This window comes from Paramormyrops kingsleyae, chromosome 1 (genome assembly GCF_048594095.1).
Source record: "Paramormyrops kingsleyae isolate MSU_618 chromosome 1, PKINGS_0.4, whole genome shotgun sequence".
NCBI classification, from domain to species: domain Eukaryota; kingdom Metazoa; phylum Chordata; class Actinopteri; order Osteoglossiformes; family Mormyridae; genus Paramormyrops; species Paramormyrops kingsleyae.
In genome coordinates, this window is record NC_132797.1 from 76,756,057 (window position 1) to 76,780,364 (window position 24,308).

The 24,308-nt window shown below is 48.9% G+C and overlaps 1 protein-coding gene across 5 annotated transcripts in view; it reads right to left on the reverse strand.

Moving 5' to 3' along the window:
* The window catches only part of LOC111859664 (dedicator of cytokinesis protein 9), an 86,029-nt gene that overhangs the window by 16,633 nt on the left and 45,088 nt on the right, over positions 1-24,308 (reverse strand). For 3 of the 5 annotated variants that reach the window (XM_072699971.1, XM_072699970.1, XM_072699969.1), the window contains 32 exons: positions 21,775-21,857; positions 21,047-21,116; positions 19,606-19,701; positions 19,339-19,473; positions 14,408-14,582; positions 13,300-13,352; positions 12,239-12,313; positions 11,957-12,097; positions 11,287-11,499; positions 10,596-10,718; positions 10,176-10,258; positions 9,395-9,517; positions 8,928-9,007; positions 8,650-8,834; positions 8,326-8,391; positions 8,153-8,245; positions 7,751-7,874; positions 7,190-7,308; positions 6,325-6,411; positions 6,137-6,226; positions 5,764-5,879; positions 5,210-5,279; positions 4,965-5,090; positions 4,281-4,352; positions 3,454-3,600; positions 3,240-3,323; positions 3,050-3,161; positions 2,156-2,188; positions 954-1,132; positions 772-855; positions 528-639; positions 299-432 (listed from right to left, as the gene is read on the reverse strand). In XM_072699971.1, the coding sequence (XP_072556072.1) occupies positions 299-432; positions 528-639; positions 772-855; positions 954-1,132; positions 2,156-2,188; positions 3,050-3,161; positions 3,240-3,323; positions 3,454-3,600; positions 4,281-4,352; positions 4,965-5,090; positions 5,210-5,279; positions 5,764-5,879; positions 6,137-6,226; positions 6,325-6,411; positions 7,190-7,308; positions 7,751-7,874; positions 8,153-8,245; positions 8,326-8,391; positions 8,650-8,834; positions 8,928-9,007; positions 9,395-9,517; positions 10,176-10,258; positions 10,596-10,718; positions 11,287-11,499; positions 11,957-12,097; positions 12,239-12,313; positions 13,300-13,352; positions 14,408-14,582; positions 19,339-19,473; positions 19,606-19,701; positions 21,047-21,116; positions 21,775-21,857 (3,483 nt within the window). The remainder of the gene's footprint in view (positions 1-298; positions 433-527; positions 640-771; positions 856-953; positions 1,133-2,155; positions 2,189-3,049; positions 3,162-3,239; positions 3,324-3,453; positions 3,601-4,280; positions 4,353-4,964; positions 5,091-5,209; positions 5,280-5,763; positions 5,880-6,136; positions 6,227-6,324; positions 6,412-7,189; positions 7,309-7,750; positions 7,875-8,152; positions 8,246-8,325; positions 8,392-8,649; positions 8,835-8,927; positions 9,008-9,394; positions 9,518-10,175; positions 10,259-10,595; positions 10,719-11,286; positions 11,500-11,956; positions 12,098-12,238; positions 12,314-13,299; positions 13,353-14,407; positions 14,583-19,338; positions 19,474-19,605; positions 19,702-21,046; positions 21,117-21,774; positions 21,858-24,308) is intronic. The other 2 variants (XM_023842548.2, XM_023842549.2) reach the window with 1 other exon arrangement.

Below are 24,308 nucleotides of genomic sequence, written 5' to 3' on the forward strand. Positions count from 1 at the left end.
GGCCATCTCTTAAAAATAATCCAGTACCTTCTGTAGGAGGAACAGAATTTGTAGTCTAGGCTTCAGTGAACTGATGGTAAAAGTGATATTTATGCTAACATGAGTTCTAATAGCAATGCTAATGCTAACACAGATTTTAGCATTTCAGCTAATCCTAATACTGACATTGATGCCAAGGTGGGCATCCTAAGGTGGGCTAATGTCTCCTTGGCATGATATTACAAACATTACAGACGGCATGTAAATCAGGGTACAGCCAGGCAAGAGCGATGGTAAGAGGGGATGCTTTGGGAGCTACCTTCTCCAAAGAGTTAGTCTTGTCGTTAGATTTCTCCGGAAGGCTGTTTCCAGAGTCAGTGCTGACGAGGGAGCCTCGGGAATCAGCGTGCCGCACTGCGTTGATGTTCGGTGTGGATGAGGCATGTGGGGAGGCTGCAGGACACAGAATGCAGATGTTTAGACAGGCTTTACCAAATTACTAGCGTCTTACTCCTGCAGAGTAACTTCCATAGCTAACCGATGCTCACCTGTCCCTGAGATAACACCAAACACATCCTTGTGTAGGCTGTTGTCCAAGCTAACCCCTGTCTTTTGTGGAGTTGCCATTGAGCTGCTCAGTAGGGAATCATCTCTCCCATTCTGAATCCAGAAAGAAAGGAAAGGAAAGAGAAAAAGGCACCATATCACTAGTGCTCAGTGCAACTCTACCTCCAGCCAGTAGATGTCTCCAGGCTTACATTATTGAAGTGAGTAACAAGGAAAAGGGAAGACCTCTTTCACATTGAGTCTGTGTACATTCTCCAAAAGCAGTCCAAAGAGGGGCAAGTAGAGTGTGGACAGCCTGGCCTGCTGGCTCTGAAAGACACAATGTCACCTTTACTGTATCCTGCCGATTCAGCAAGCCTGGACTTTCCAGAGAAGTGCTTCGGAGTTAAGTATCTGTACGTGCCCACCTTGGATGCGTATCTGTCATCGAAAGTGTGCTTGATCATCAGGTTCTTGAGCACCTGGATGGCGACCTGCCGGATCTCCCGGTACTCCTGCAGGGCCCCGGCCACTTCACGCAGCAACAGCCCCACAAGGAAGTGGTTCCTGCAGAAGTCGTCTGTCAGCGAGTAATCCAGCTGCAGGTCTAGGCAGGGGATTGTGGGGGGAAAAAACACACATACACACAGAGACACACACACACACATCCAGATCAAGGAGGGGCTTGAGTACTTCTCAGTAGGTCTATGCTCTGATGACCTTGGATAAACTGGAATGCTTGTATCTTCATAAGCAAGCAAATTCCCACATATCTTAACCTAGCTGAGGTTAATAAACACCATATCAGAAAATGTGAACAAACCATAATCTCTCAATGAGAGAAAAATGTGAACAAATCATAATGAACCTCTCAAACTATTGTAAGCAATGGGAATGAGCCCACTCCAATGAGAGACTCAGCGGAAATGCGGGCATTCGATGCCAAGCATTCCGGCATCCCGGCATTCTGGAAAGGCTAAGGATAATGGTTAAGCTACAGTTTCTGTTGTTTCAACTCCTTTAAACAGATGGAATGAAACTTCAACCAATCAAAAGCAAAGAAACAACAACCACTAGAAAGTGAAAGGTCACCGAATGAGAACATGGATGTAGTGTTAAAAAGATCAAATGAGAGACAACGGATGCTCACAGACAAGAGCCAAGCATAATATCAAGCAGGGACTTCACTCTGCAAGCTGGCTGACTCGACACATAAATCACAGCACCTGTTTTGTTACAGTCACAACAAAATGACATTCCTTTGAGATGACGATGAACAATGGTGCCTCTGATGCCTGTGATTCAAGTGCTGTAATTGACCTTGTTATGCCATCACACCTGCTGCCCAGGACAGCAAATGATCTCAGGATTTAGCTAAATACTTTGCTCAATGGAGCACATCGCAATTATATACGAAGTAGCCAATTACAGCCAATATTACCAGGTCACATTCTCCGTTGTGAGAAATGAGTGTGATAAATTAGTGGTGACCCCCCCCCCCCCCCCCCCCGCTATGAATACAATCCCACTGACCACTGAACAACAGACAAGTCATAAAGCAACAGGATTTCAGGCCCACACCATAAAACATGAGAGTTGAGCACAGGCAAGCAGCACAGCTTACACCTACCTGTGCCACATGACTCCGTGGAGAAAGAAACAGCTTATACACAAAAAAGAGGGAAACAAAGTCTAAACAAACACCAACATCTGCTCCAGTGTTAACAGGAACAAGTGAAAGTGAGGGATATGAGGCCTTTGCAGAGATGCTGAGTGAACACCCTGGCATGGGCTGCCAGTGAGGTGGCAAATACCCTGACATAGGGTGCCAGTGAGGTGGCAAATACCCTGACATAGGGTGCCAGTGAGGTGGCAAATACCCTGACATAGGGTGCCAGTGAGGTGGCAAATACCCTGACGTAGGGTGCCAGTGAACACCCTGGCGTAGGGTGCCAGTGAGGTGGCAAATACCCTGGTGTAGGGTGCCAGTGAGGTGGCAAATACCCTGACGTAGGGTGCCAGTGAATACCCTGGCGTAGGGTACCAGTGAACACCCTGGCGTAGGGTGCCAGTGAGGTGGCAAATACCCTGAGGTAGGGTGCCAGTGAACACCCTGGCGTGGGGTGCCAGTGAACACCCTGGCGTAGGGTGCCAGTGAGGTGGCAAATACCCTAACGTAGGGTGCCAGTGAACACCCTGACGTAGGGTACCAGTGAACACCCTGGCGTGGGGTGCCAGTGAACACCCTGGCGTGGGGTGCCAGTGAACACCCTGACATAGGCTCAGGGGGCCTAAGTGGTGAAGCTCTGATCCTGGAACCCATTGGGTCTCTGGTCTCTCCTGTTATAGTAAACCACGTTACCTATTTCTGTATAAGTAATCTGTGCATATAGACAACCTGCATCACCCTAGTGACACCTCAACACAGGCAAGTCCTCACCCGCTGGGCTTGATGCAGCTGCATTTGTTGCGTTGGTGCTGGGAACTGAGGATATGGCCATGAGGAAGAGAGAGCGTGGATTACCTTGAAACCTCTGAATTCTTCCCTTTCCAAACGGCATGGGCAGGTTCAGTGGGACGTAGTGCTCATGGTTACATATCACGCGCAAGAAGTCAAACTTGAACTCGAACAGCGTCTGAAAAGGAAAGAGAGCATTTCACATTGAAATACCTGACAGCCTAAAGTGCTAGTGGACTCACAATGCCCAAACTACCTTGGCATCTCCGGGCATGAAGCAGTTTATATAGGTGTTGATCTGCTTGAAGACAAAGCCTCTGTCCATAAAGGTGAAACAGCGCTGGGGAAAGACGAGGCGGTGCTAGTTAGTACAGCGCATATTAAAATCTGCTAGTCGCTTGGTACTATTATGTATTTAACATTTATCTGGCTAAATGCCAGAGCAGGGGTTCCCCAAGTGCCGCTGCCACCTTGACGAACACGGCCAGGCTGTGGTTGGCACTCCGGGCAGCATCCAGGTTGTCCTTGTACTTCTGGGTGATGTGTGGAGTCAGCAAGTTGACCATGGTCTCCAGGGTGTGGTGGAAGGACACAGAAAAGCGCTGGTTTCTGGGAAGCTATGAAATAAGGGAGGACCGTGGTGAATGTGTGACGGGCCCTAACACTGGCCGACAGATCCCTAAGCTCCACCAGGTGCCGTGACCCTCAGAGAACATCTACTCATACCAGTGACGGATCCACATCAGAAGAGCCCAGTGGAAGCTCAGCTAAACACTTGATCCCTGCATTCTTTGACTGTTCTTGTTAGAAAATTTCCACCATGGCTTTCAAATTATACTCACACATGCCAAACTTTCAAATAAACAGGTACATGGGGTGATTAGTGTTCTCTGTGGCTAGAAAACAACACTTGTTTATGTTACAAATAATCACTTGTGGTATAAATGGGGCCATCTGGAAGTTCACAGGTCATTAGGAAGAAATGGGTGTGTTATAATTTGGACTTCTGTACGGTCATCTGGAAAGTGTATGATATCATGCCGGAGAAACCTGCCAGATTCACACTGTTTCACATCTCTCACGGATATCACTTTATTACCCATATCGGTATCGGTTTGTTACGCATATCGGTATCGGTTTGTTATACATATCGGTATCGATTTGTTTCCCATATCGGTATCGGTTTGTTATACATATCGGTATCGGTTTGTTTCCCATATCGGTATCGGTTTGTTTCCCATATCGGTATTGGTTTGTTTCCCATTACTCATAATTCACAATCAAACACTGGACTTACTTTGACTTTACCACTTTCAATCAAGAACTGGGCCATGGATTTGATCAAGGCGTCAAAGAAATACCAGGAGTACTGAAAAATATGAGCGGAAACAAAAAAGTGTATAATTAATGTATTGATAAAGTGTTGCAGCCGTACTTAAACATCATCAATAATGCTAATTCAGATCCAGCTTTCTGCATCGTACCCCCTTGTCCACTTGGCCTCTTGTCCAAGGCGTCGTACATTTCTTCCTGCTTCTCCTCTATCCTCCACACTTCCCTTAGGTATTACTGTATCCCTGCAGCCTAAACACATGACATACTCCCCCCTTAAAACACACAACCCCACCCTCAAAGCCCCTTGTACCCCTATAACGCACCTCACACTGCAGCACTTAAGTTGTTATGTAACTCATTTGCTTTCTGGCATCGTGCTGGAACACCGACTGCTGTGTTGATAATATTGTTCCAGCTGTTCCTCATCTCTCCTCTGCCCTGCCCTGCCCTCAGGTGGCCCCTCACATCTCTGCCTGCTTTACTGACACAAAGCACTAAGAATGCCCACCATTTAAGACTGGGCCGGCCAAAAACTGAACTGATCCAAGCACCAGGGCGATTACCTCTGACGACTCCACAATTACTGTGGACTCCATGTGACTCTCGATAGGACTAAAGCGTCTTTGCTGTTGAGGCCATGAAATACCTTTAGCAGTTTGTTGCTCGTGAGGAAGTCGGTAGATGGTTTGAGGATGACTGTCATGGCTTTGGCCAGCTCCTCATGGATGGTCCTCAGAGTGGTATCTGTGTAGGGCTCCGTTTTGAACACATACTGTGAAATGAGAGAGACCATGTGTTTGGGGTTTGTTAAAGCCAGATATTCGGAGTCATGTGGTGTGGGATTATATGATAGCAGACAGAGTATGCAAAGAATGTGATAGGCAGGCCTACCTTCACATAAGACCGCAGGTAGTGCTCCAGGCCTTCTTCGTGGCATTGGGAGACGACGTGGATCATGACCCTGGGAGGGCAGGAGAGCAGCATAGTGCTCAAACATCCACACCAACATGACACTTTCATTCCTGCTGTATCTGTACCAACATGATGCCCAGATTCCTTTGATCAGGGAAGGGGGCACAGCTGATAAACAATACTGACAGCTGCGAGGCAACAGCGCGCATGGCATTAGTGTTTTACTGTCAGAGCGAAGTCTGTCATTACATCACAAAGTAGTGAGCGCCGTTCGAGTGGTCTGCATGAATCATCGATCAATAAATCGTTGGATCAATAAATGCTTTTTATAGCCCAATAAACATTGTTCTGTCAGCATTAAAGCATTTTTAAAATGTGTAAAATGAGTTTTGGCTTGAAGAACATACAATGGAATGCATTACACTCGCTCATATGATTAGTTTAAATTGGAAGTGCTGTTTTGCTCTTCAGGGAGGAGGCTGTTGCTTGTTACACTTCCCAGAAGATACCAGAACCTTCCAGAGGCTGCCTACTTGGTGACGTTGACCGCCACGTCCTCATGGGAGGCGCTGGTCAGCACGCGGAATAGCTGGTTCAGGATGGTGGGCAGGAACTGGACCATGACGTGTCCCTCCATTGCATGCAGACTCTGTGGGGGAGGGCCAAGTTCAGCAGGGCATACTGAGAGGATGCTGTAACTCAAGGCTGTTATAAAGCTGCACCACAAAAGAACTGCAGGAAAATCACAGGGATTTGCCATAATTTCCACCCAATTCACAATATTATGAAGAAGCCCATTTGTGAGCGTAAGGCTTTCTGAAGAACATGTTTTGTCAGTTAGAAGGTCTCCCAGGAGGGTCACCCCCAGGGCACTGCTGCTGTATGGTGGGCACAGCTGCTCCTCACCTTCAGGAACTTGACCAGCTCCCCGCCGGATGCTGGGCTGGCAGACCTGCTGCTCTGACAGTGGTGGAAGAAGTTGTGCAAATGCTGATCCTGTAAGGAAGATGACAGAGTTTAGCCATCAAACAAAGAGTCTTATTTCCTGCAGCGACAGAGGAGATACACAGCAAGACCCCATCAGGACAGCTGACCTGAGTGTAGATGGTCGATACGAGGTGAGTGGACACTTTAAACAATGGCTTTCCTCCGTCAACCCATTTAATCTCAGGCCCAGAGTGCTGAAAATGACACAAAATGAGTTACTAACCCAGTATTAATACTAGGCATTTCTAATCAGCTGCACTAATGATCCCCAATGCAGTGCATAAGCCTGCCAGCAAATGCCCTCTTATCGACTTAAAAATGGATTCAGCTCAGATTAAGTTCGTTATCATTTCAAGGGAACAGCAAAAATATCCCTCCAGGTATTTCAGCAAACCTTCGGTCCAATTTTACACTCATTCAACTGCCACATAAGTGAAATAATAAAACAAAATTTAAACAGTAAACCTCTGTACCCCATCCCACTGTACTCCTCTGTACCCCACCCCTCTGTACCCCTCTGTACCATTCTGTACCCCTTTGTGCCCCACCCCTTTGTACCCTGCCCCTCTGTACCCCTCTGTGCCATTCTGTACCCCTCTGTGCCCCGCCCCTTTGTACCCTGCCCCTCTGTGCCCTTCTGTACCCCTCTGTGCCCTTCTGTACCCCTCTGTACCCCGTCCCTCTGTACCCTTCTGTACCCCGCCCCTCTGTACCCTTCTGTACCCCGCCCCTCTGTACCCCTCTGTGCCCTTCTGTACCCCTCTGTACCCCACCCCACTGTACCCCTCTGTGCCCCGTACCTCTGTTACCCTCTGTGCTCTTTCTCTCTGTACCCCTCTCTGCCCTGCCCCTCTGTACCCCTCTCTGCCCTTCTGTACCCCACCCCACTGTATCCCTCTCTGCCCCGTCCCTCTGTGCCCCTCTGTGTCCTGTCCCACTATACCCCTCTGTGCCCCTAAGGGAAGCCTTCACCTTACTACTGCTCTCCTGACAGCCCAGGTACCCGGCAGGCAGGCTTGCAGCCACGGGGACCTGCTGCTCGCTCATGATCACTCTGCCGTCCTTCAGCAAGGGCAGCCAAGCACAGCCAACTGCAGACGGAAAGCATGAGACGCGTCACTGGGCAGCAGCCCTGCTGGAGGTGTGGGCGGCTGGCATTTGTTCAGCTCTAGGTCCGACAAACATCAGCAGCTTTAGACTAGGTGAGTGACTAGTTGACAGTGACCGTTATTTATTGGTTTGCAGGCTCTGTGCTCCTGGAGACTATAGTATGCTCTGAGATATTAGGACATTGTGCAAGTGGAATATACTGCCTCTGTAATGACATAAACAACGTATACATCCATGCATAACAATCAACCTAGCATTAAATAAATACTATACAAACGTAAACACTACACTAACAAAGGACACAGGAATATACATCTGTACATATACATAATAAACATCTATACATTGCACTGTTGTGATTTAATACACTGGCAGTTCAGACAGTGAGACAACACCAAGTGAGGGCCAGAGGCGGAGCCTGACCTTGTGTCTCCACTGGGTCCTTCTTCTTGGTGCTGGCCTTGCTGTTGCTGTCACAGCTGACATGGAAGAACGTGAAGAGCAAATGGTGCTTCTCAGTGAGCTGGGTGGGCAGCTCCATTTTAATCTGTGGGTGCATAATGGACAATTATGGCTGTTATACAGAGTACGCCCTGTTGTGTTTTCCATATTTTTACTGGAGGCGCCTAACCTTGGTTCTCCAAGACCATCTCTTAACTGTTCTGTAAATGGATGCCTAATCCCCTCATCAATCAGACTTAACTGAAACATACTCTCAGGGCACCTTAGAAATGATGGCTGTATTGCAGTGTCAATTTAGGCAGCTGAACCTACAAACTGGGACTACATGCATCAGTTCTGTTTTTATGGAGGCGATGCACTTACCTCGTCGTAAAACTCTGGGTTTTGATGATGGTGCAGCACTGCAGCAAATGCATGCTTGGTAAACAGTGGCCCCCCTGGACGCCCATAGATGCACTGCAGGGACCCGACAAAACTGGTAAATATGCCAGTGTGATGACCGATCCTTCAACTCGCTATCCTGGACGACGGCCTACCTTCAATGGCTGGGCCTCCTCCTCGTCAGAGTCCTTGAACTCGATGCAGACCACGATGTTCCTCGCCTGTGGAAGAACGCAACAACACAGCGGTGACCCGCAGTGGCTCTGTTCCCATTTATGGCAAAGTGCTGCAGGCTGGAAGAACATTCAAGGCCTTTTCCAATGCAACCAGCTGAATGCCATTTCAGATAAGCACTAGGTGTGGCTGTGCTAGCGTGCACCAGACCACAGTACAGCATGGCCTTGCGTCCAGAAGACTGTACATTTACTGCACATATGCTAATTCATGTCCATGCTGATCCAAAGGTCAGGTCAAGGTACCTTTGTGAATGACTTTTGCCCATCATACTTCAGATGCCTGGGGTAAATGTAGAGGTGGTTCTTATAGATGGTAAATGGCTGGGAGCATTTGGCTATACATGGAACAAACTCTTCCACTTCAAAGAGAGGGCCAGTCTCACTGCCCCCAAACTGCCTCACTGGGATATAGGAGGAGGTCACGCAGTCTGTGGAGTAGAAAGTTGGGACATTAAAAACAACCAAGAGAATTACAGTCAACTCTTTCGGATGCAGACACTTCAGCTTTTTCTGAAGCTTACTTGTCAAGTCAGGGGCGACGTTGTCGATGGTAACATCTAGGTTTCCCAGGATTACCGGAAATTTGGCCATTTTTTCTGGCCTGCGGAGGATAGTAAGTGGTAAATGACATTGTTATCTTTTCATTTGGGCCAAATGTAAAACAAACTGAGCTGGATTCTCCCTTGTGAGCAGAGAGTAGTGAAAAAATATTTGTGTAGGTGTAAAAACTGCAGATTTATGATAGGAAGTACTGAATATGATAAAGCAGGAAAGGCTATTATTTATTAAGCGTCTTCCTGCTGACAGCTGAGCCCAGGTTATGTAAAATGTATAAACCAGACCGTACAAATCTTTCCATAAAGTCAACAATGATACAATTAATACTCATTACTGCTGTCATATCATTAATTCACCAGTGAATTCCTTTCCCTTGAAAGAGTCACTCTGGAATACCCTAGACAGAATGATGTTTACGGGACATACTAACTTTCTGAAATCAGCCAGCAGTTTGAACATGTCCTCGTTCGATAGCTTGTTGCTGTCTTGTCTGTAGATGGCGGAAAAACGGGCCGTTTTGTCCAAAGTGCCGGAAGCATCTTTGAAAACAGGCCTGTGAGGAAAAGCTGGATAAGCTGCTGATGCAAGACCTTCACAGCACATGGCTCTCTTAGATCACATTCCATGCACAGGATTCCTGCTGGCACGTTAGGCCTCTGGATGTTTCCATATGGCTCTCTTAGCTTACTTCCCATACACAGGATTCCTGCTGGCACGTTAGGCCTCTGGATGTTTCTACATGGCTCTCTTAGATCACATTCCATACACAGGATTCCTGCTGGCACGTTAGGCCTCTGGATGTTTCCACATGGCTCTCTTAGCTCACTTCCCATACACAGGATTCCTGCTGGCACGTTAGGCCTCTGGATGTTTCCACATGGCTCTCTTAGCTCACTTTCCATACACAGGATTCCTGCTGGCACGTTAGGCCTCTGGATGTTTCCACATGGCTGGGGAGGCAAGCTTTCCTCTCCTAAGGCCTCATTCCCTCTTAAAGTCATAGACCAGCATGGCCCTTTGCAGGACACTTTGTTAAGTGCGCAGGATCAGTTAAGTGGACTTTTTTAAGTGATCCTCTAAAGAGTATTTGTACCGACAGCTCCTGTCTGAGGACACAATAATGCCGTCCTGAGCAAGGGAGCAGGGCAGGCGCAGGGCAGTTGCAGGCACAGGGCAGGCACAGGCACAGGGCAAGCGCAGGCCGCTCTTACCTGGCAGCCCATGCGAAAGGCATCCTGTACTGGCCCAGTCTGCTGCAGGCTAGTTTGGCATTTTTCAAGACCTTCTGTGCTGCCTGCCAGGCGACACCAGACAGCAAGTAACTCAAGAGTTATTACAGAAAAGACATTATTTTCAGCACTTCAGCATAACCAGCTGAGATACCTTAAACTGCCGCCAACCGTTCCTCAGCCACAGGCTCCTGAAATGCTGCCTAATGCATTTCTCATTTTCAGTCTAAAGAGATCCCATTACAGGATATCTCCTGAATGGCTTATAACTGGATTTCTATGAATAAAGCCAGCAAGATTTGGCTGTGATTTCCAATTATGGGTGTCAGGCCAACATTTCTGAGAGTGACGAGGAACGGGGGCGACAGCGGTAGACTAGCGGTGAGCGAGGCCTTGCTCTACCTTGGCGGAGTCTGTGCTCCTCATATACGGCTCAGCACAGTGCGTGATTCCGCCCTGCAGGACCTTCTCGATGTGGGCCACCAGGAAGATGTCCGGGTGAGGGCAAGTCACGGAAAAAACACCCTGCAGAGGGGGGGCACCCCACAAAGGGATCAGGAATTCAGGGGTCGATGCGACAGGGCAGCCTTACCCAGAGGCGCTGGGGGGGCATGCTGACCCTGGCAAATTCTCAGAAATTCATAGAGGCCCCACAATCTACCATCAACCTCCTGCCCCCCCCACGCTAAGAAAAGTGTACTGGGGAGACCCTAGCAAGGGACCTAAGGTCACATTTTGTCAGGGGGCCCATAATTTCTAGCTACGCCACAGTCACTACCATCCCTATCTACCTGATCTCGACTTGAGCCAGAAAAAACAAGTAATTTTACTGAGAATCCCTTTTGATGCAGTAGCTGCCTGCTGTCCTGCCAAAAGCGAATAAGGTGACGTAGATCTCAGCCGTCGTGTTTAAACAAATTCTCAGGCAGATAAAAGGCAAAGCTAACAATAAACACAGCAGAAACCAATGAGAGATGACATGAAATGAGAAAATGAGAAACGAAATGAAAAAACTGAGATGAGACAGTGCCACAGAGCAGCTACATCCATCCATATGCTGTATGAGCGAATGGCATTAAAGACGGGGACCCACCTGTCTGGGGAAATTCAGCCCTCCCTCATGTGGCTCATCAAGGGCCCCCTGCTGGCCTGGCAAGATATCCCCACCCCCGTTCATCTGCTGCCCACCATTGCTGGGAATCATCTGCCGGACCGATGGGTGGTTCATGTCCACGTGGAAATCAGCTGAGATCTTCCGGCTGCTATGGATGTCGAAGAGCGACAGGGTGACGAAAAAGGGCTCCACCTGGAATGCAAGACAGTGTCAGATGGGTTAAAGTTGGATCAACGTTCTTGAAATGAAGACATATACAAACACGTTGAAACTGTCCAAAACAAACACAGCTCAATGGCTTTGTGATCACCAGATGCTAAAAATTACTATTAAAAAATCCATATAAACTAGTCAGTGCTGCTATTATACGAAACTTCTGGATGACTGAAAGTCTAAGGAATGAGATGTGGGATACAGTCGTGTGAACATGAACTAATCCTGGACAGAGAACCTGAAGTGAGCCAGACCCTTGGCTGGGGACGACGACAGGACCATCCCCATGCGATCACTGCCTGACTCATGGGGTCTCCCAGGTCAAAGACACTCTGACAAACTTCAGAATAAGCTTTTCCAGCTAACATTCTCAACACTAAAGAACATTGCATAGTGCATCACAAACTCAGCCGAGGACGGAGCAGGCTGGGCTTACATTGGTAGTGGGACCCTCCTCGTTTTCCGCCACGCAGCTTTGCAGGTTGAAGGAAAGGTCGTTGCAGTTCACCAGGACACGTTTCCCAAATTTCTCCTCAAACTGCTTCACATCGGGCTCAATTCCTGAGAAGTCTAGTTTCTGCAAGCGACACAAATCCGAAATGGAAACAAAGATCCACTAATGAGCTTCATCTTTGCTTAAGCGTGAGAAAAATAAATCCATGAAGGCTTCTAAATAGCACAAGGTACTTTATAACCGCATAGACTGTGACTTACTGACCTGCGTGTCTGGGTCCAGAGTAAACAGCTTGAGTCTGGTCTCATTTCTCATTCTAATTTCAATGTCTCTGGCTGTCTGGTGATGAGACAGGAATTGACAGGGAGGAATCAACATTGGACCCTTCAGCTCAGTCACAGTTTAAAATAGCAAGAGAGTCCCTAAGCTGGGTGCCCACAGGGAGTTTGGCCGCGTCGCCTCACTCTGATGACCTTTCCCTGTTATGGGTGTCAGTGCAGAGCTAGACAGGCCTTTCATGAGCAGCAGGCCTGCGAGTCTCACAAGAGGCGCCGTGAGCTGGACCTGTCCACACCCCCAGGTGGTGTAGCAGGCACTGATCTCCATGACGACAGACCATCCATACTAATTTGGCTCAGAGAAGTTCATGCGCACCATCTTCAAGCATCCAGCATCAGTGCTAAACACGGCACACACTCTGCATCCACACTTTTATTTTATGTCTTACACCTTGGATCTAAGCTGACTGCTTGGATGATCCTCTTATAACAGGGTTACTTTCATAATTACATTCAATGTTTTTTGCAAAATTGAATATTTATTAAGTACAATGATTACAGACAAATTATGGCATTATACATATTTAATTTAATAAGGGAGGTATATACAGGGGTGCAGGTAACTGGTACGCAAGTACGCATTCACCTTTAAGAACGATACGTGCCACAATCGATTGTTTGTAAAAGCGCAAATGCGTGCTTATTTTATGACAAGAAAATACCTTGCGTTTTATCCCGTATACTGCAAATGAAGTTGCGTTTGCATATAAAGACTAAAATGCATTATATTTTGTTTTCATAGCAGCGCAAATGCACATAAAATAAGCACGCATTTGCGCTTTTGCAAACAAACGATTGTCGCACGTATCGTTCTTAAAGTTGAATGCGTACTTGCGTACCAGTTATCTGCACCCATGGGTATATAGCAGTATATGAATATTTGGTTTGCTTTTCCGTCTTCAGAGTTTCCTATGAGCCGTCTGGAGGTGCCGTCACTGGCAAACGAACGCAGAGATGACTGCTTTGCTAACAATGAAAACAGTTCACCTGATAGCTGTCCAGGCCTGCACAGGTGCTCTCTGCTTTCCCCAGATCTTCGTCTGTAAGAAAAATCATGAACACTCTTGCTAAGAGCTGTTAGCTATCCCTAATTCCCTAGATATCCCAAAATTCACCCTACACTTTTGCCCACAAGTTTTCTATTGAGAAGACAATGGGGAGACATTTAGCGGCACACCGGCTGCATTCCCTGTCTTTTACGCACACATTCCCGAGCAAACCTCAAACCAGTGAGGGAGTGTGCGTACGCAGGCTCTGGGTGGTCTGGTCTGTCGCCACAGCTTTGTGGGGGAGACTGGGGAGATTTCTGGGCAGCTTTCCCAATCATGACGGTTGAATACAGGCCTCCTCTCCAGCGGGCTAATTATGTGCCTAAATCTGCATTCTTTCATTGGTCTATGACTTATCTATGACTGCTACAGAGTAACCTTCAGCTGACCTAAGCTGATTAATGGCTGGTACATGTCTAATTGGCTGTGTCTGATCTATGGCTGATCTATGGCTGATCTTTGATGGGAGTAGCATGCCTATGAGTTCTTCACCTGTTTGTAAGCGCCTGGTTTACTTCCAGGAAATGGGGCAGCTATGTCTTTCCTCTCTTGGTCCAGGTCAGACAGAATAAAAATGAGACCAGCGACCTTGAGCCTTAGGCCATTTCTCTGCCCTCTTCCGATCATTTTTCCCATAGGGGATCTCTGGCTGTTTTCTCTGTGGGTGGCAGAGTGTCCTTCTACTATCGCCATGTTTGTATCACATTGAGATCACGCAGAAGCACATTTATCAGTGGGCTGGAATATTTGTTGATATTTCAATCCAGGGTTTATCACCACAGAATTAAAGTGCACAGATATGAGCTGGATGTGTACATTTGTGCTTTGCTTCTAAAATGAGTTCTTATTGCCGATTATGCTCTTTATTTCAGGGTTTTTGACAAATCAAGAGAGTAAAGGTTCCCCTAACTTATTCCTTCTACTTAAGGACCTTAACAACAACAGCCCCAAAATTTAATTAAAGCGTTTTTACATCCAGCTAACACATCATGGAGGTTCTGGCTTCCTAAGGTTCCTGGGTTGCCTTCCAGCCACAGGTCACCCACCGTCATGCATGTCCCCATTGCGCTTCTCCTGCATGGCGATCTCGAAGCTGCTGTGCAGGATCCTGTTGAGGGTGCTGATCCAGTCCTCCATCTCCAGCTCGCTGTCAGCGGCCAGCAGGTACGTGCTTTTGTCCTGCATCTTCAGCTCGAAGGCAAAACGACGCACCTTGCTATTCTGCGGACAGAAAGAGGACAAGAGGAAGAGACATGACTGACCAGTGATCATAAGAGTCACGATGTAAAGTACAAGATTTCAAATTTAACATCAAGATGACAACGTGACATCTAAAGCATAATGTTCTGCTAGTTCAGCAAAACAAAATAAAACAGCAAACGTCTTCATACCCAGGTTGTTTACCACAGTTGTGTAAAGCCCTTGCAAACAACACTGTGCCAGTACTAATGAAACTACTGAGCTCGCTGTCAGAGGGAGTTCACTGCAACACCTACGACATTCACCATGATGGCAAGGTAATTACTGGGCCGCTGAGCTGCTTCCGCAGATGGTTGGTTGACACAGCAACACAAGGGAGTGTCAGTTCATCATGGAACAGTCAGGAGAGAGAAGATAAATCCAGAATGGCCAGAGAACATTCAGCCATAACTCTGAAAACAACACCAGGGCATGGCAGACCTAATGAAATTTCCATCGTCCTTCCTTAAACAATAGTCTAATGGCCCTTTTTCTGTAAACAGATAGTTACATTCAAACAGAAATATGGAGTTAAAGAACCCAGCACATTTGGCAGTAAAATGGTGAGGCAGCGCTTGGCTGGAGCTTGTGGTATCTCTGTACTGTTGGCAGCAGGCTGCTATAAACACGAATGTGGAGAAAAGCTAAAAATGCAGAAAACTGTGAATCACCTTGGATAAAGTAAGGTGAGGTAACTTCCCTGGCATATGAAAATCCAAGGGCAAAACTGCACCTCGTCATTTAGCCAGCGTGCAGTTATGAGTTAGGACGGGTGTTAATAATCTGGGCCTTAGCTTGGGGGGGGAGGGGGGGCAAATGGCCACCATCCTGCAAATGTGCAGCATGTTTTCCAGGATAAGGAAGGTGCACATTCTGCCTGCTGCTCAAATTACGGAAAGTCTGAGTGCTGAGCCTGAGAATGTGGGCCAAGAGTCAGGTGCAAAAAGCAGGCCTCAGTGTCGATCAGAGATGAAAAGCAGGCCTCAGTGTCGATCAGAGATGAAAAGCAGGCCTCAGTGTCGATCAGAGATGAAATGCAGGCCTCAGTGTTGATCAGAGATGAAAAGCAGGCCTCAGTGTCGATCAGAGATGAAACGCAGGCCTCAGTGTCAATCAGAGATGAAATGCAGGCCTCAGTGTCGATCAGAGATGAAAATCAGGCCTCAGTGTCGATCAGAGATGAAATGCAGGCCTCAGTGTCGATCAGAGATAAACGCAGGCCTCAGTGTCGATGAGATGAAAAGGTCTTCTCTGGGGAGCACATCTCCAGTCTGTTACCTGTCTGAACCCTAAACTCTCACTAGGGGGGAGGGGGCAGTTTTTTCAGGAGGCAGTATTCTCTCCACCTTGATGTGCCGGAGAAGCCTTCTGCACTTAATCGAGTGCAGCCCTATCTCCTCGCCAGCTACCTCCCTGTTGCTTGCAACTGCAGTTACATTATCTAGGCCGCATGACGTGCGTATCCTCAGGGAGGGTAAGATGCTCAGCAACCAGAGACACAGAACTGGGACAGAGGTGAAAAATGAGACAAAATTACAAAAAAAAAAAAAAATCACACTAAAATTATGTGCAAAATCTTACTACCACAATGACCAGCTCTACATGCATAAATATCCAAAGTCCAGAATTTGCATGGAAGCACTGTGCAGATCTTTCAAGTTTGTGAAAGATGCAGGTAAAAAAAAAGCATAGTTATCACTACTACTCAGCACTCATGGAGGCACTCGGACGTGTGGCTGTAAAGTCAACACTCATGGAGGCACTCGGTCGTGTGGCTGTAAGGTCAGCACTCATGGAGGCACTCGGTCGTGTGGCTGTAAGGTCAGCACTCATGGAGGCACTCGGTCGTGTGGCTGTAAGGTCAGCACTCATGGAGGCACTCGGTCGTGTGGCTGTAAAGTCAGCACTCATGGAGGCACTCGGTCGTGTGGCTGTAAGGTCAGCACTCATGGAGGCACTCGGTCGTGTGGCTGTAAAGTCAGCACTCATGGAGGCACTCGGTCGTGTGGCTGTAAGGTCAGCACTCATGGAGGCACTCGGACGTGTGGCTATAAGGTCAGCACTCATGGAGGCACTCGGTAGTGTGGCTGTAAAGTCAGCACTCATGGAGGCACTCGGACGTGTGGCTGTAAAGTCAGCACTCATGGAGGCACTCGGTCGTGTGGCTGTAAGGTCAGCACTCATGGAGGCACTCGGTCGTGTGGCTGTAAAGTCAGCACTCATGGAGGCACTCGGTCGTGTGGCTGTAAGGTCAGCACTCATGGAGGCACTCGGACGTGTGGCTATAAGGTCAGCACTCATGGAGGCACTCGGTAGTGTGGCTGTAAAGTCAGCACTCATGGAGGCACTCGGACGTGTGGCTGTAAAGTCAGCACTCATGGAGGCACTCGGACGTGTGGCTGTAAGGTCAGCACTCATGGAGGCACTCGGTCGTGTGGCTGTAAAGTCAGCACTCATGGAGGCACTCGGACGTGTGGCTGTAAAGTCAGCACTCATGGAGGCACTCGGTCGTGTGGCTGTAAGGTCAGCACTCATGGAGGCACTCGGACGTGTGGCTATAAGGTCAGCACTCATGGAGGCACTCGGTAGTGTGGCTGTAAAGTCAGCACTCATGGAGGCACTCGGACGTGTGGCTGTAAAGTCAGCACTCATGGAGGCACTCGGTCGTGTGGCTGTAAGGTCAGCACTCATGGAGGCACTCGGACGTGTGGCTGTAAGGTCAGCACTCATGGAGGCACTCGGTAGTGTGGCTGTAAAGTCAGCACTCATGGAGGCACTCGGACGTGTGGCTGTAAAGTCAACACTCATGGAGGCACTCGGTCGTGTGGCTGTAAAGTCAGCACTCATGGAGGCACTCGGACGTGTGGCTATAAGGTCAGCACTCATGGAGGCACTCGGACGTGTGGCTGTAAAGTCAGCACTCATGGAGGCACTCGGTAGTGTGGCTGTAAAGTCAGCACTCATGGAGGCACTCGGACGTGTGGCTGTAAAGTCAGCACTCATGGAGGCACTCGGTCGTGTGGCTGTAAGGTCAGCACTCATGGAGGCACTCGGACGTGTGGCTGTAAGGTCAGCACTCATGGAGGCACTCGGTAGTGTGGCTGTAAAGTCAGCACTCATGGAGGCACTCGGACGTGTGGCTGTAAAGTCAACACTCATGGAGGCACTCGGTCGTGTGGCTGTAAAGTCAGCACTCATGGAGGCACTCGGACGTGTGGCTGTAAAGTCAGCACTCATGGAGGCACTCGGACGTGTGGCTGTAAGGTCAGCACTCATGGAGGCACTCGGTCGTGTGGCTGTAAAGTCAGCACTCATGGAGGCACTCGGTCGTGTGGCTGTAAAGTCAGCACTCATGGAGGCACTCGGTCGTGTGGCTGTAAAGTCAGCACTCATGGAGGCACTCGGACGTGTGGCTGTAAAGTCAGCACTCATGGAGGCACTCGGTCGTGTGGCTGTAAAGTCAGCACTCATGGAGGCACTCGGTCGTGTGGCTGTAAAGTCAGCACTCATGGAGGCACTCGGTCGTGTGGCTGTAAAGTCAACACTCATGGAGGCACTCGGACGTGTGGCTGGAAGGTCAGCACTCATGGAGGCACTCGGACGTGTGGCTGTAAAGTCAGCACTCATGGAGGCACTCGGTCGTGTGGCTGTAAAGTCAGCACTCATGGAGGCACTCGGACGTGTGGCTGTAAAGTCAGCACTCATGGAGGCACTCGGTCGTGTGGCTGTAAAGTCAGCACTCATGGAGGCACTCGGACGTGTGGCTGTAAAGTCAACACTCATGGAGGCACTCGGACGTGTGGCTGTAAGGTCAGCACTCATGGAGGCACTCGGTCGTGTGGCTGTAAGGTCAGCACTAATGGAGGCACTCGGACGTGTGGCTGTAAAGTCAGCACTAATGGAGGCACTCGGACGTGTGGCTGTAAAGTCAGCACTCATGGAGGCACTCGGTCGTGTGGCTGTAAGGTCAGCACTAATGGAGGCACTCGGACGTGTGGCTGTAAAGTCAGCACTAATGGAGGCACTCGGACGTGTGGCTGTAAAGTCAGCACTCATGGAGGCACTCAGACGTGTGGCTGTAAAGTCAGCACTCATGGAGGCACTCGGACGTGTGGCTGTAAGGTCAGCACTCATGGAGGCACTCGGTAGTGTGGCTGTAAAGTCAGCACTAATGGAGGCACTCGGACGTGTGGCTGTAAGGTCAGCACTCATGGAGGCACTCGGACGTGTGGCTGTAAAGTCAGCACTCATGGAGGCACTCGGACGTGTGGCTGTAAAGTCAACACTCATGGAGGCACTCGGTCGTGTGGCTGTAAAGTCAGCACTCATGGAGGCACTCGGTCGTGTGGCTGTAAAGTCAGCATTCATGGAGGCACTCGGACTTGTGGCTGTAAAGTCAGCACTCATGGAGGCACTCGGTCGTGTGGCTGTAAAGTCAACACTCATGGAGGCACTCGGTCGTGTGGCTGTAAAGTCAGCACTCATGGAGGCACTCGGACGTGTGGCTGTAAAGTCAACACTCATGGAGGCACTCGGTCGTGTGGCTGTAAAGTCAGCACTCATGGAGGCACTCGGACGTGTGGCTGTAAAGTCAACACTCATGGAGGGCTGGCGGAAGTTTTGTCTTAGCTTCTGAAATGTAAGCAGTAGGCCATGTATGACACCTTTGATGCCACACTGACCTTTCGCTTCCGTCTTCTGTCAGTTGGCACAGAGAAGCACAAAGACAAGACATTACCTGGACGACACCCATGCAAGAGTCCAGGAATATGGTTCCTTTGGGCTCCTTGGAGATCTTGTCATCCTTGTAGAAGTTCAGGTTGTAGGAGCCGTCGCCCAGCTGTGTCAGGTGGAAATACCTCCTCTTGAAAGACTGGAAAGCAGAATCAAATTTTCAAGAAACAAATATTTTCCAGATTAAAACGAAGAGAGGCATTAGAACAAGGTTAAATCATCATCGGCCCTGTCATCCTCTATGCCATTATTACTGTCGTCGCTGACTCACCCGCATGGTCACACTCATGGCACTGTTCATGTTGCCTTTGTACAGCCAGCCTTGTTTGGTGACGCCGCCCTTCTGCGAGCCCAGAGACGCCGTATCCTGGAGGATCGCCAAGCTGGCCGTCAGTATGCAAGCAGTGTGAACTGCATGTGCACATTCAACATATATATTCAGCTAATTGTGGACAACAGCCTCTCTGTGCTCCTCCCCCCAACAGCCCCACTGATGTCCCATCGCACCAAAAATCGGCCAGATGCTGAATGTCTGCTCTCTGGGTGAGAACCGGGCAGCAGGAAAAGCATCGGTTTCCCCACACGCTGCCACTCAGTACCTGAAGGAGACGCCCTGAGGTCTACCGAGGCTCTTAGTGCCAGGCCCAGTCCAGGCCCGCGTGTGCCACCACGGCCAGTTCCTGCCTGGCTATTCATAGGCTGCTGAGTAAGCCACCTTCTGAGCAGATTAAGCGGATTAGAAGGAGCCACTGAGCAAAACCATAGAACTCCAACTGGGACAAAAAATCGGTAAATGCTGACCTGGACCACAAAAAAATGAAATGGACCACACGGAGACTGGAGGGGGGTTCCAGCGCTCCGGACGCTGTCCCACCTCCTCTTAATCATATTCTCCGCCATGGCTAATCCCCTTGTTGAAAGAGCTTTCTTTCTTGTCCAGCACTGGAGAGCTTTGATGATTTTTAATGAGAGGAAAAAATAAAAATCAATCCCCAGTCTGGGGCAATTATTGAACAGGCACATGTCTGGCAGCCTGAATTGTCTAGTGAAGCCAGCAGGACCCTGCGCCTGTCCCACCCTTTCTCTAGGGGGGGCTGACATCACTGTGGAACGGAAGAGCATTTCGCCGGGGTGTTCGCGATATTTTTGTAGTAAACAGAAATAGACAGGCTTGTTATGCAGCGGAGTCAGGAAGCAACATGTGGGGGGGGGGGGGGGGGGGGGAAGGGGGCTTTTTCTTTTCACTAGATTCAATAGCTACATGTGAAATTCAATAGCAACTAAGTTTGTCAATGACAAAAACACACCCAAGATGGGCAGCGGGGTCAACAAAGCCAACAGAGCTCGATATAACCATGCTGTAAGATCTTAATCGCTCATTCACACGAAAACGCAGTGAGCTCAGCGAGCCGTACGTTTCCTGTGCAGACCGCCAGGCAGGGATCTCTACCAAAGCACAAGCAGTGGTCTAAGCCACAGTGTTCCTTCAGAAAATATATTCACAGATAGTAACTGATTTCTTTACAGGCGAAACAGTGAACAGTGCAGGATAGAAGAATCCAGCAAAATTTAAATCACAAGCCCACTGCATATCCAGAATCTTCAGCTGCGGGTGCAAATGCAAAGCTTGGCTGAAAGAGTTTATGACCGGCGACCTTCTGCTCTCCATTCCAAAAAGAGTAGCTGGCAGGGGGATGAATATTCTGACTCACCTCATCTTTGTCAGCATCCTCATCTACTTCAAACACGTGGACTGGCAGCTTCTCTGCCCTGGGCACCTTGCTGCAAGACACATGCCAAGAAAGCGGATTTGGTAACTGCGGCCTCCTGGGCAGAGGAAGGATCCGGCAAGGTTGCAAAACCAATTGGCTGAGCAATAAGAGGGAAATGAAGGCCTTCGATTTGTGACGGCGCCATGCAGCGTCCTGCTACGAGGGGAGCACACAGACATCTTTTTGGGCCTGAAAAATGTCACAGGTTTTTCTCAGAAAAAAAGATATATATGGTCCACAGCTCAGAGGTGGAATTTGCAGAAAAGTAAGCAGTTTTATGTATAGATCCTGTAGAAGCTCATTAATCGCAGCAAGCGACAAATAATAAAAATAATATTTTATAGAGCCCATTTAGGCGTAATATTATAAAAACATAATGACATCAGCCAAGCACCTAAATAACTGATAAATGCAAGTGGTATGATTTATTGTGCATTGAGGGCTGACAATGGCCTGTAATAACGAGAAGGCACGCAGGGTCTCCGAGGGGTAGCGTGGCGGGGTGTTGGGTTATTGCGGGACGCCCATTCCTACACATTCCCTGTTTGTCACAGTTACTGGTGTGCCTCAAACAGGATGGAAAGCAATCTGGAAACTCAGGGATAGTATTATGGTAGGATTTTCAAAAAGAAAAAGGAAGATAAATGAAAGCTGAGCAGAAGGCTTACTTCGGAAGCTGGCGGAAGTCTCCGGAATAATCCTCATACTTGTAGCTGACAGTGTGCCAGTCTGAGGTGTAAGTCTTGATACACTGTGAAGACACAACAGACCAATATTTCTCGTGTTCCAAGAAACAGCACTTTATTTTGCCAACTCATTCAGTCAAAGAGGAATACGCATCTAAATGCTGGGGATACTGGAAGAATACGCTGGGGATACTGGAAGAATACGCTGGGGATACTGGAAGAATACGCTGATATGAGCATCAGAACTCGGTTTCCGGGATGCTTCCTGCCAGGCCGTTGGTGAGGACGGGTAAAAACAACCCCACACTCATCTGGTACCTTCTGGGCCTCTCTCTCTTCGAGCAGCATGTTTACCTGCTTCCTCAGTCATTTCCTCACTCCATGCACTTGGACTAATCTGTCTGAATCCTTTAGTCACTTTCCCACCTCTGTAGGTCTTCTGAGTTTTTGCTGGACTTGATCATGCCTTCGAGATTTTCAGACATTTGATGACAACACGCACTGTGATGGGTGCGGGGACAATAAATCTGAGCGCCTGTTTACGAAGGGAGGGGTATTCCTATTCACACCCAAGAAATAAAAATAAACAATAAACACATTCTTTTGGCATTTATCAATTAAGTTAATTAAAAACATGTATTAATCTTAAGCATCGTTGTAAACATCATATATGAATGTTCATTTAAACTTTCCCAACAAAAGTGGCATTTATAGATCATTACATTTTCGTTGGCCAATATGACTGGCAACAAAAAAGTGTATAATCTGGTGAAAAACCAGGGATCAGACCTGTACTCAAAACAGGAAACAGTCACATGATTTATTTCCATATATTTGCCGCAGAGTTCCCAAACACGATTTGTAACTCACTAAATGCCAATAAACATGAACAAACACGTTTTGCTTGAGCGGGCTGGCAGGAATTATTACAGGGAACTCGCAAACACTTCATCAGAGACGGCTGGAAGGAGATTCACTAAGTGCATGTATCTAAACGCCGTCTGCCAAACGCAATGGGTGTATGAAGAGAATAAGAGCAGACTTAATGTCTTCCCTTCCGTCCTTCCGCTGGGACATCTGTTCATTGTTAGACGCTCCTGTTACACGGGCATGGAGGATTCATTTCACAGAAATCGGTTGTACAGGTTACAGGAAAAACCACAGAAGACTCCCAAGGCCGATGATCAGTACGGTCTGCAAGCCGTCCCCGAAGAACGCGCAGATAAACACAGAGCCGTGTTGAGGCCTGCAGCCGCTGCTGATGATGCCTGTGCTGAGCATGGCAGACGGGAGGGGCTAAACTTCCCTGGGGAGCCTCCCTAGGGTCCCCCCAACACTGGCTCACCACACCCTGACCCAAATGCCTACAGAGGCATGCATGTGACCCTCAGGAGCCCGGCAAAGGGTGGGGCCGCGATGAGTCTGAGGGGGCTGCACGTCTGAACCCCGGGTGCTGCTTGGGAATTTCTGCTGTGCAAAATAGGAGCCAACGGTTTTTAGACATGGAGTAACAGTCTAGACATTTGGAAAAACAGGGACACTTTGAGATCCTGTTTAAACGCCCCCATAACCCCCAGATCCAGAAACGTCTGCCTGCTGTGGCATAATGAAGTGTTAACCACTGGGATGGGGATGCTGTCCGTATCTGTTGCTTAGTCTGTAGAAAAGTGTTTCCATGAATTTCTATGTAAACATGCGTTTGTGCCCTCTGATGGAATGGCATCCCACCCAGGGTGTACCCCAGCCCCACGCCCTCTGATGGACTGGCATCCTGTCCAGGGTGTACCCCACCCTCGTGCCCTGTGATGGACTGGCATCCCATCTGGGGTGTACCCCACCCTCGTGCCCTGTGATGGACTGGCATCCCATCTGGGGTGTACCCCACCCTCGTGCCCTGTGATGGACTGGCATCCCATCTGGGGTGTACCCCACCCTCGTGCCCTGTGATGGACTGGCATCCCATCTGGGGTGTACCCCACCCTCGTGCCCTGTGATGGACTGGCATCCCATCTGGGGTGTACCCCACCCTCTTGCCCTCTGATGGACTGGCGTCACACCCAGGGTGTACCCCACCCTCGTGCCCTGTGATGGACTGGCATCCTGTCCAGGGTGTACACCAGCCTTGTGCCCTGTGATGGACTGGCATCCCTTCCAGGGTGTACCCCAGCCCCGTGCCCTGTGATGGACTGGCATCCCGTCCAGGGTGTACCCCAGCCCCGTGCCCTGTGATGGACTGGCATCCCGTCCAGGGTGTACCCCAGCCTCGTGCCCTGTGATAAGCTGGCGTCACCCCTGTACGTGCTCTATGCCAGTGTATCTCAGCCCAGTCCTGGGAGACCCCCAGACAGTCCACATATTTGTTCCCTCAGTCAAGAACACCGAATACCTGGTACAGGTATGTTGGGAGCTGCGAGGGAACAAAAAAGTGGACTTTCCAGGGATCCACGAGGACTGGGCTGAGACACATTGCTCTGAGACGCCTGGGCTCACAGACACGCGGCTCCTACCCTGTTCTA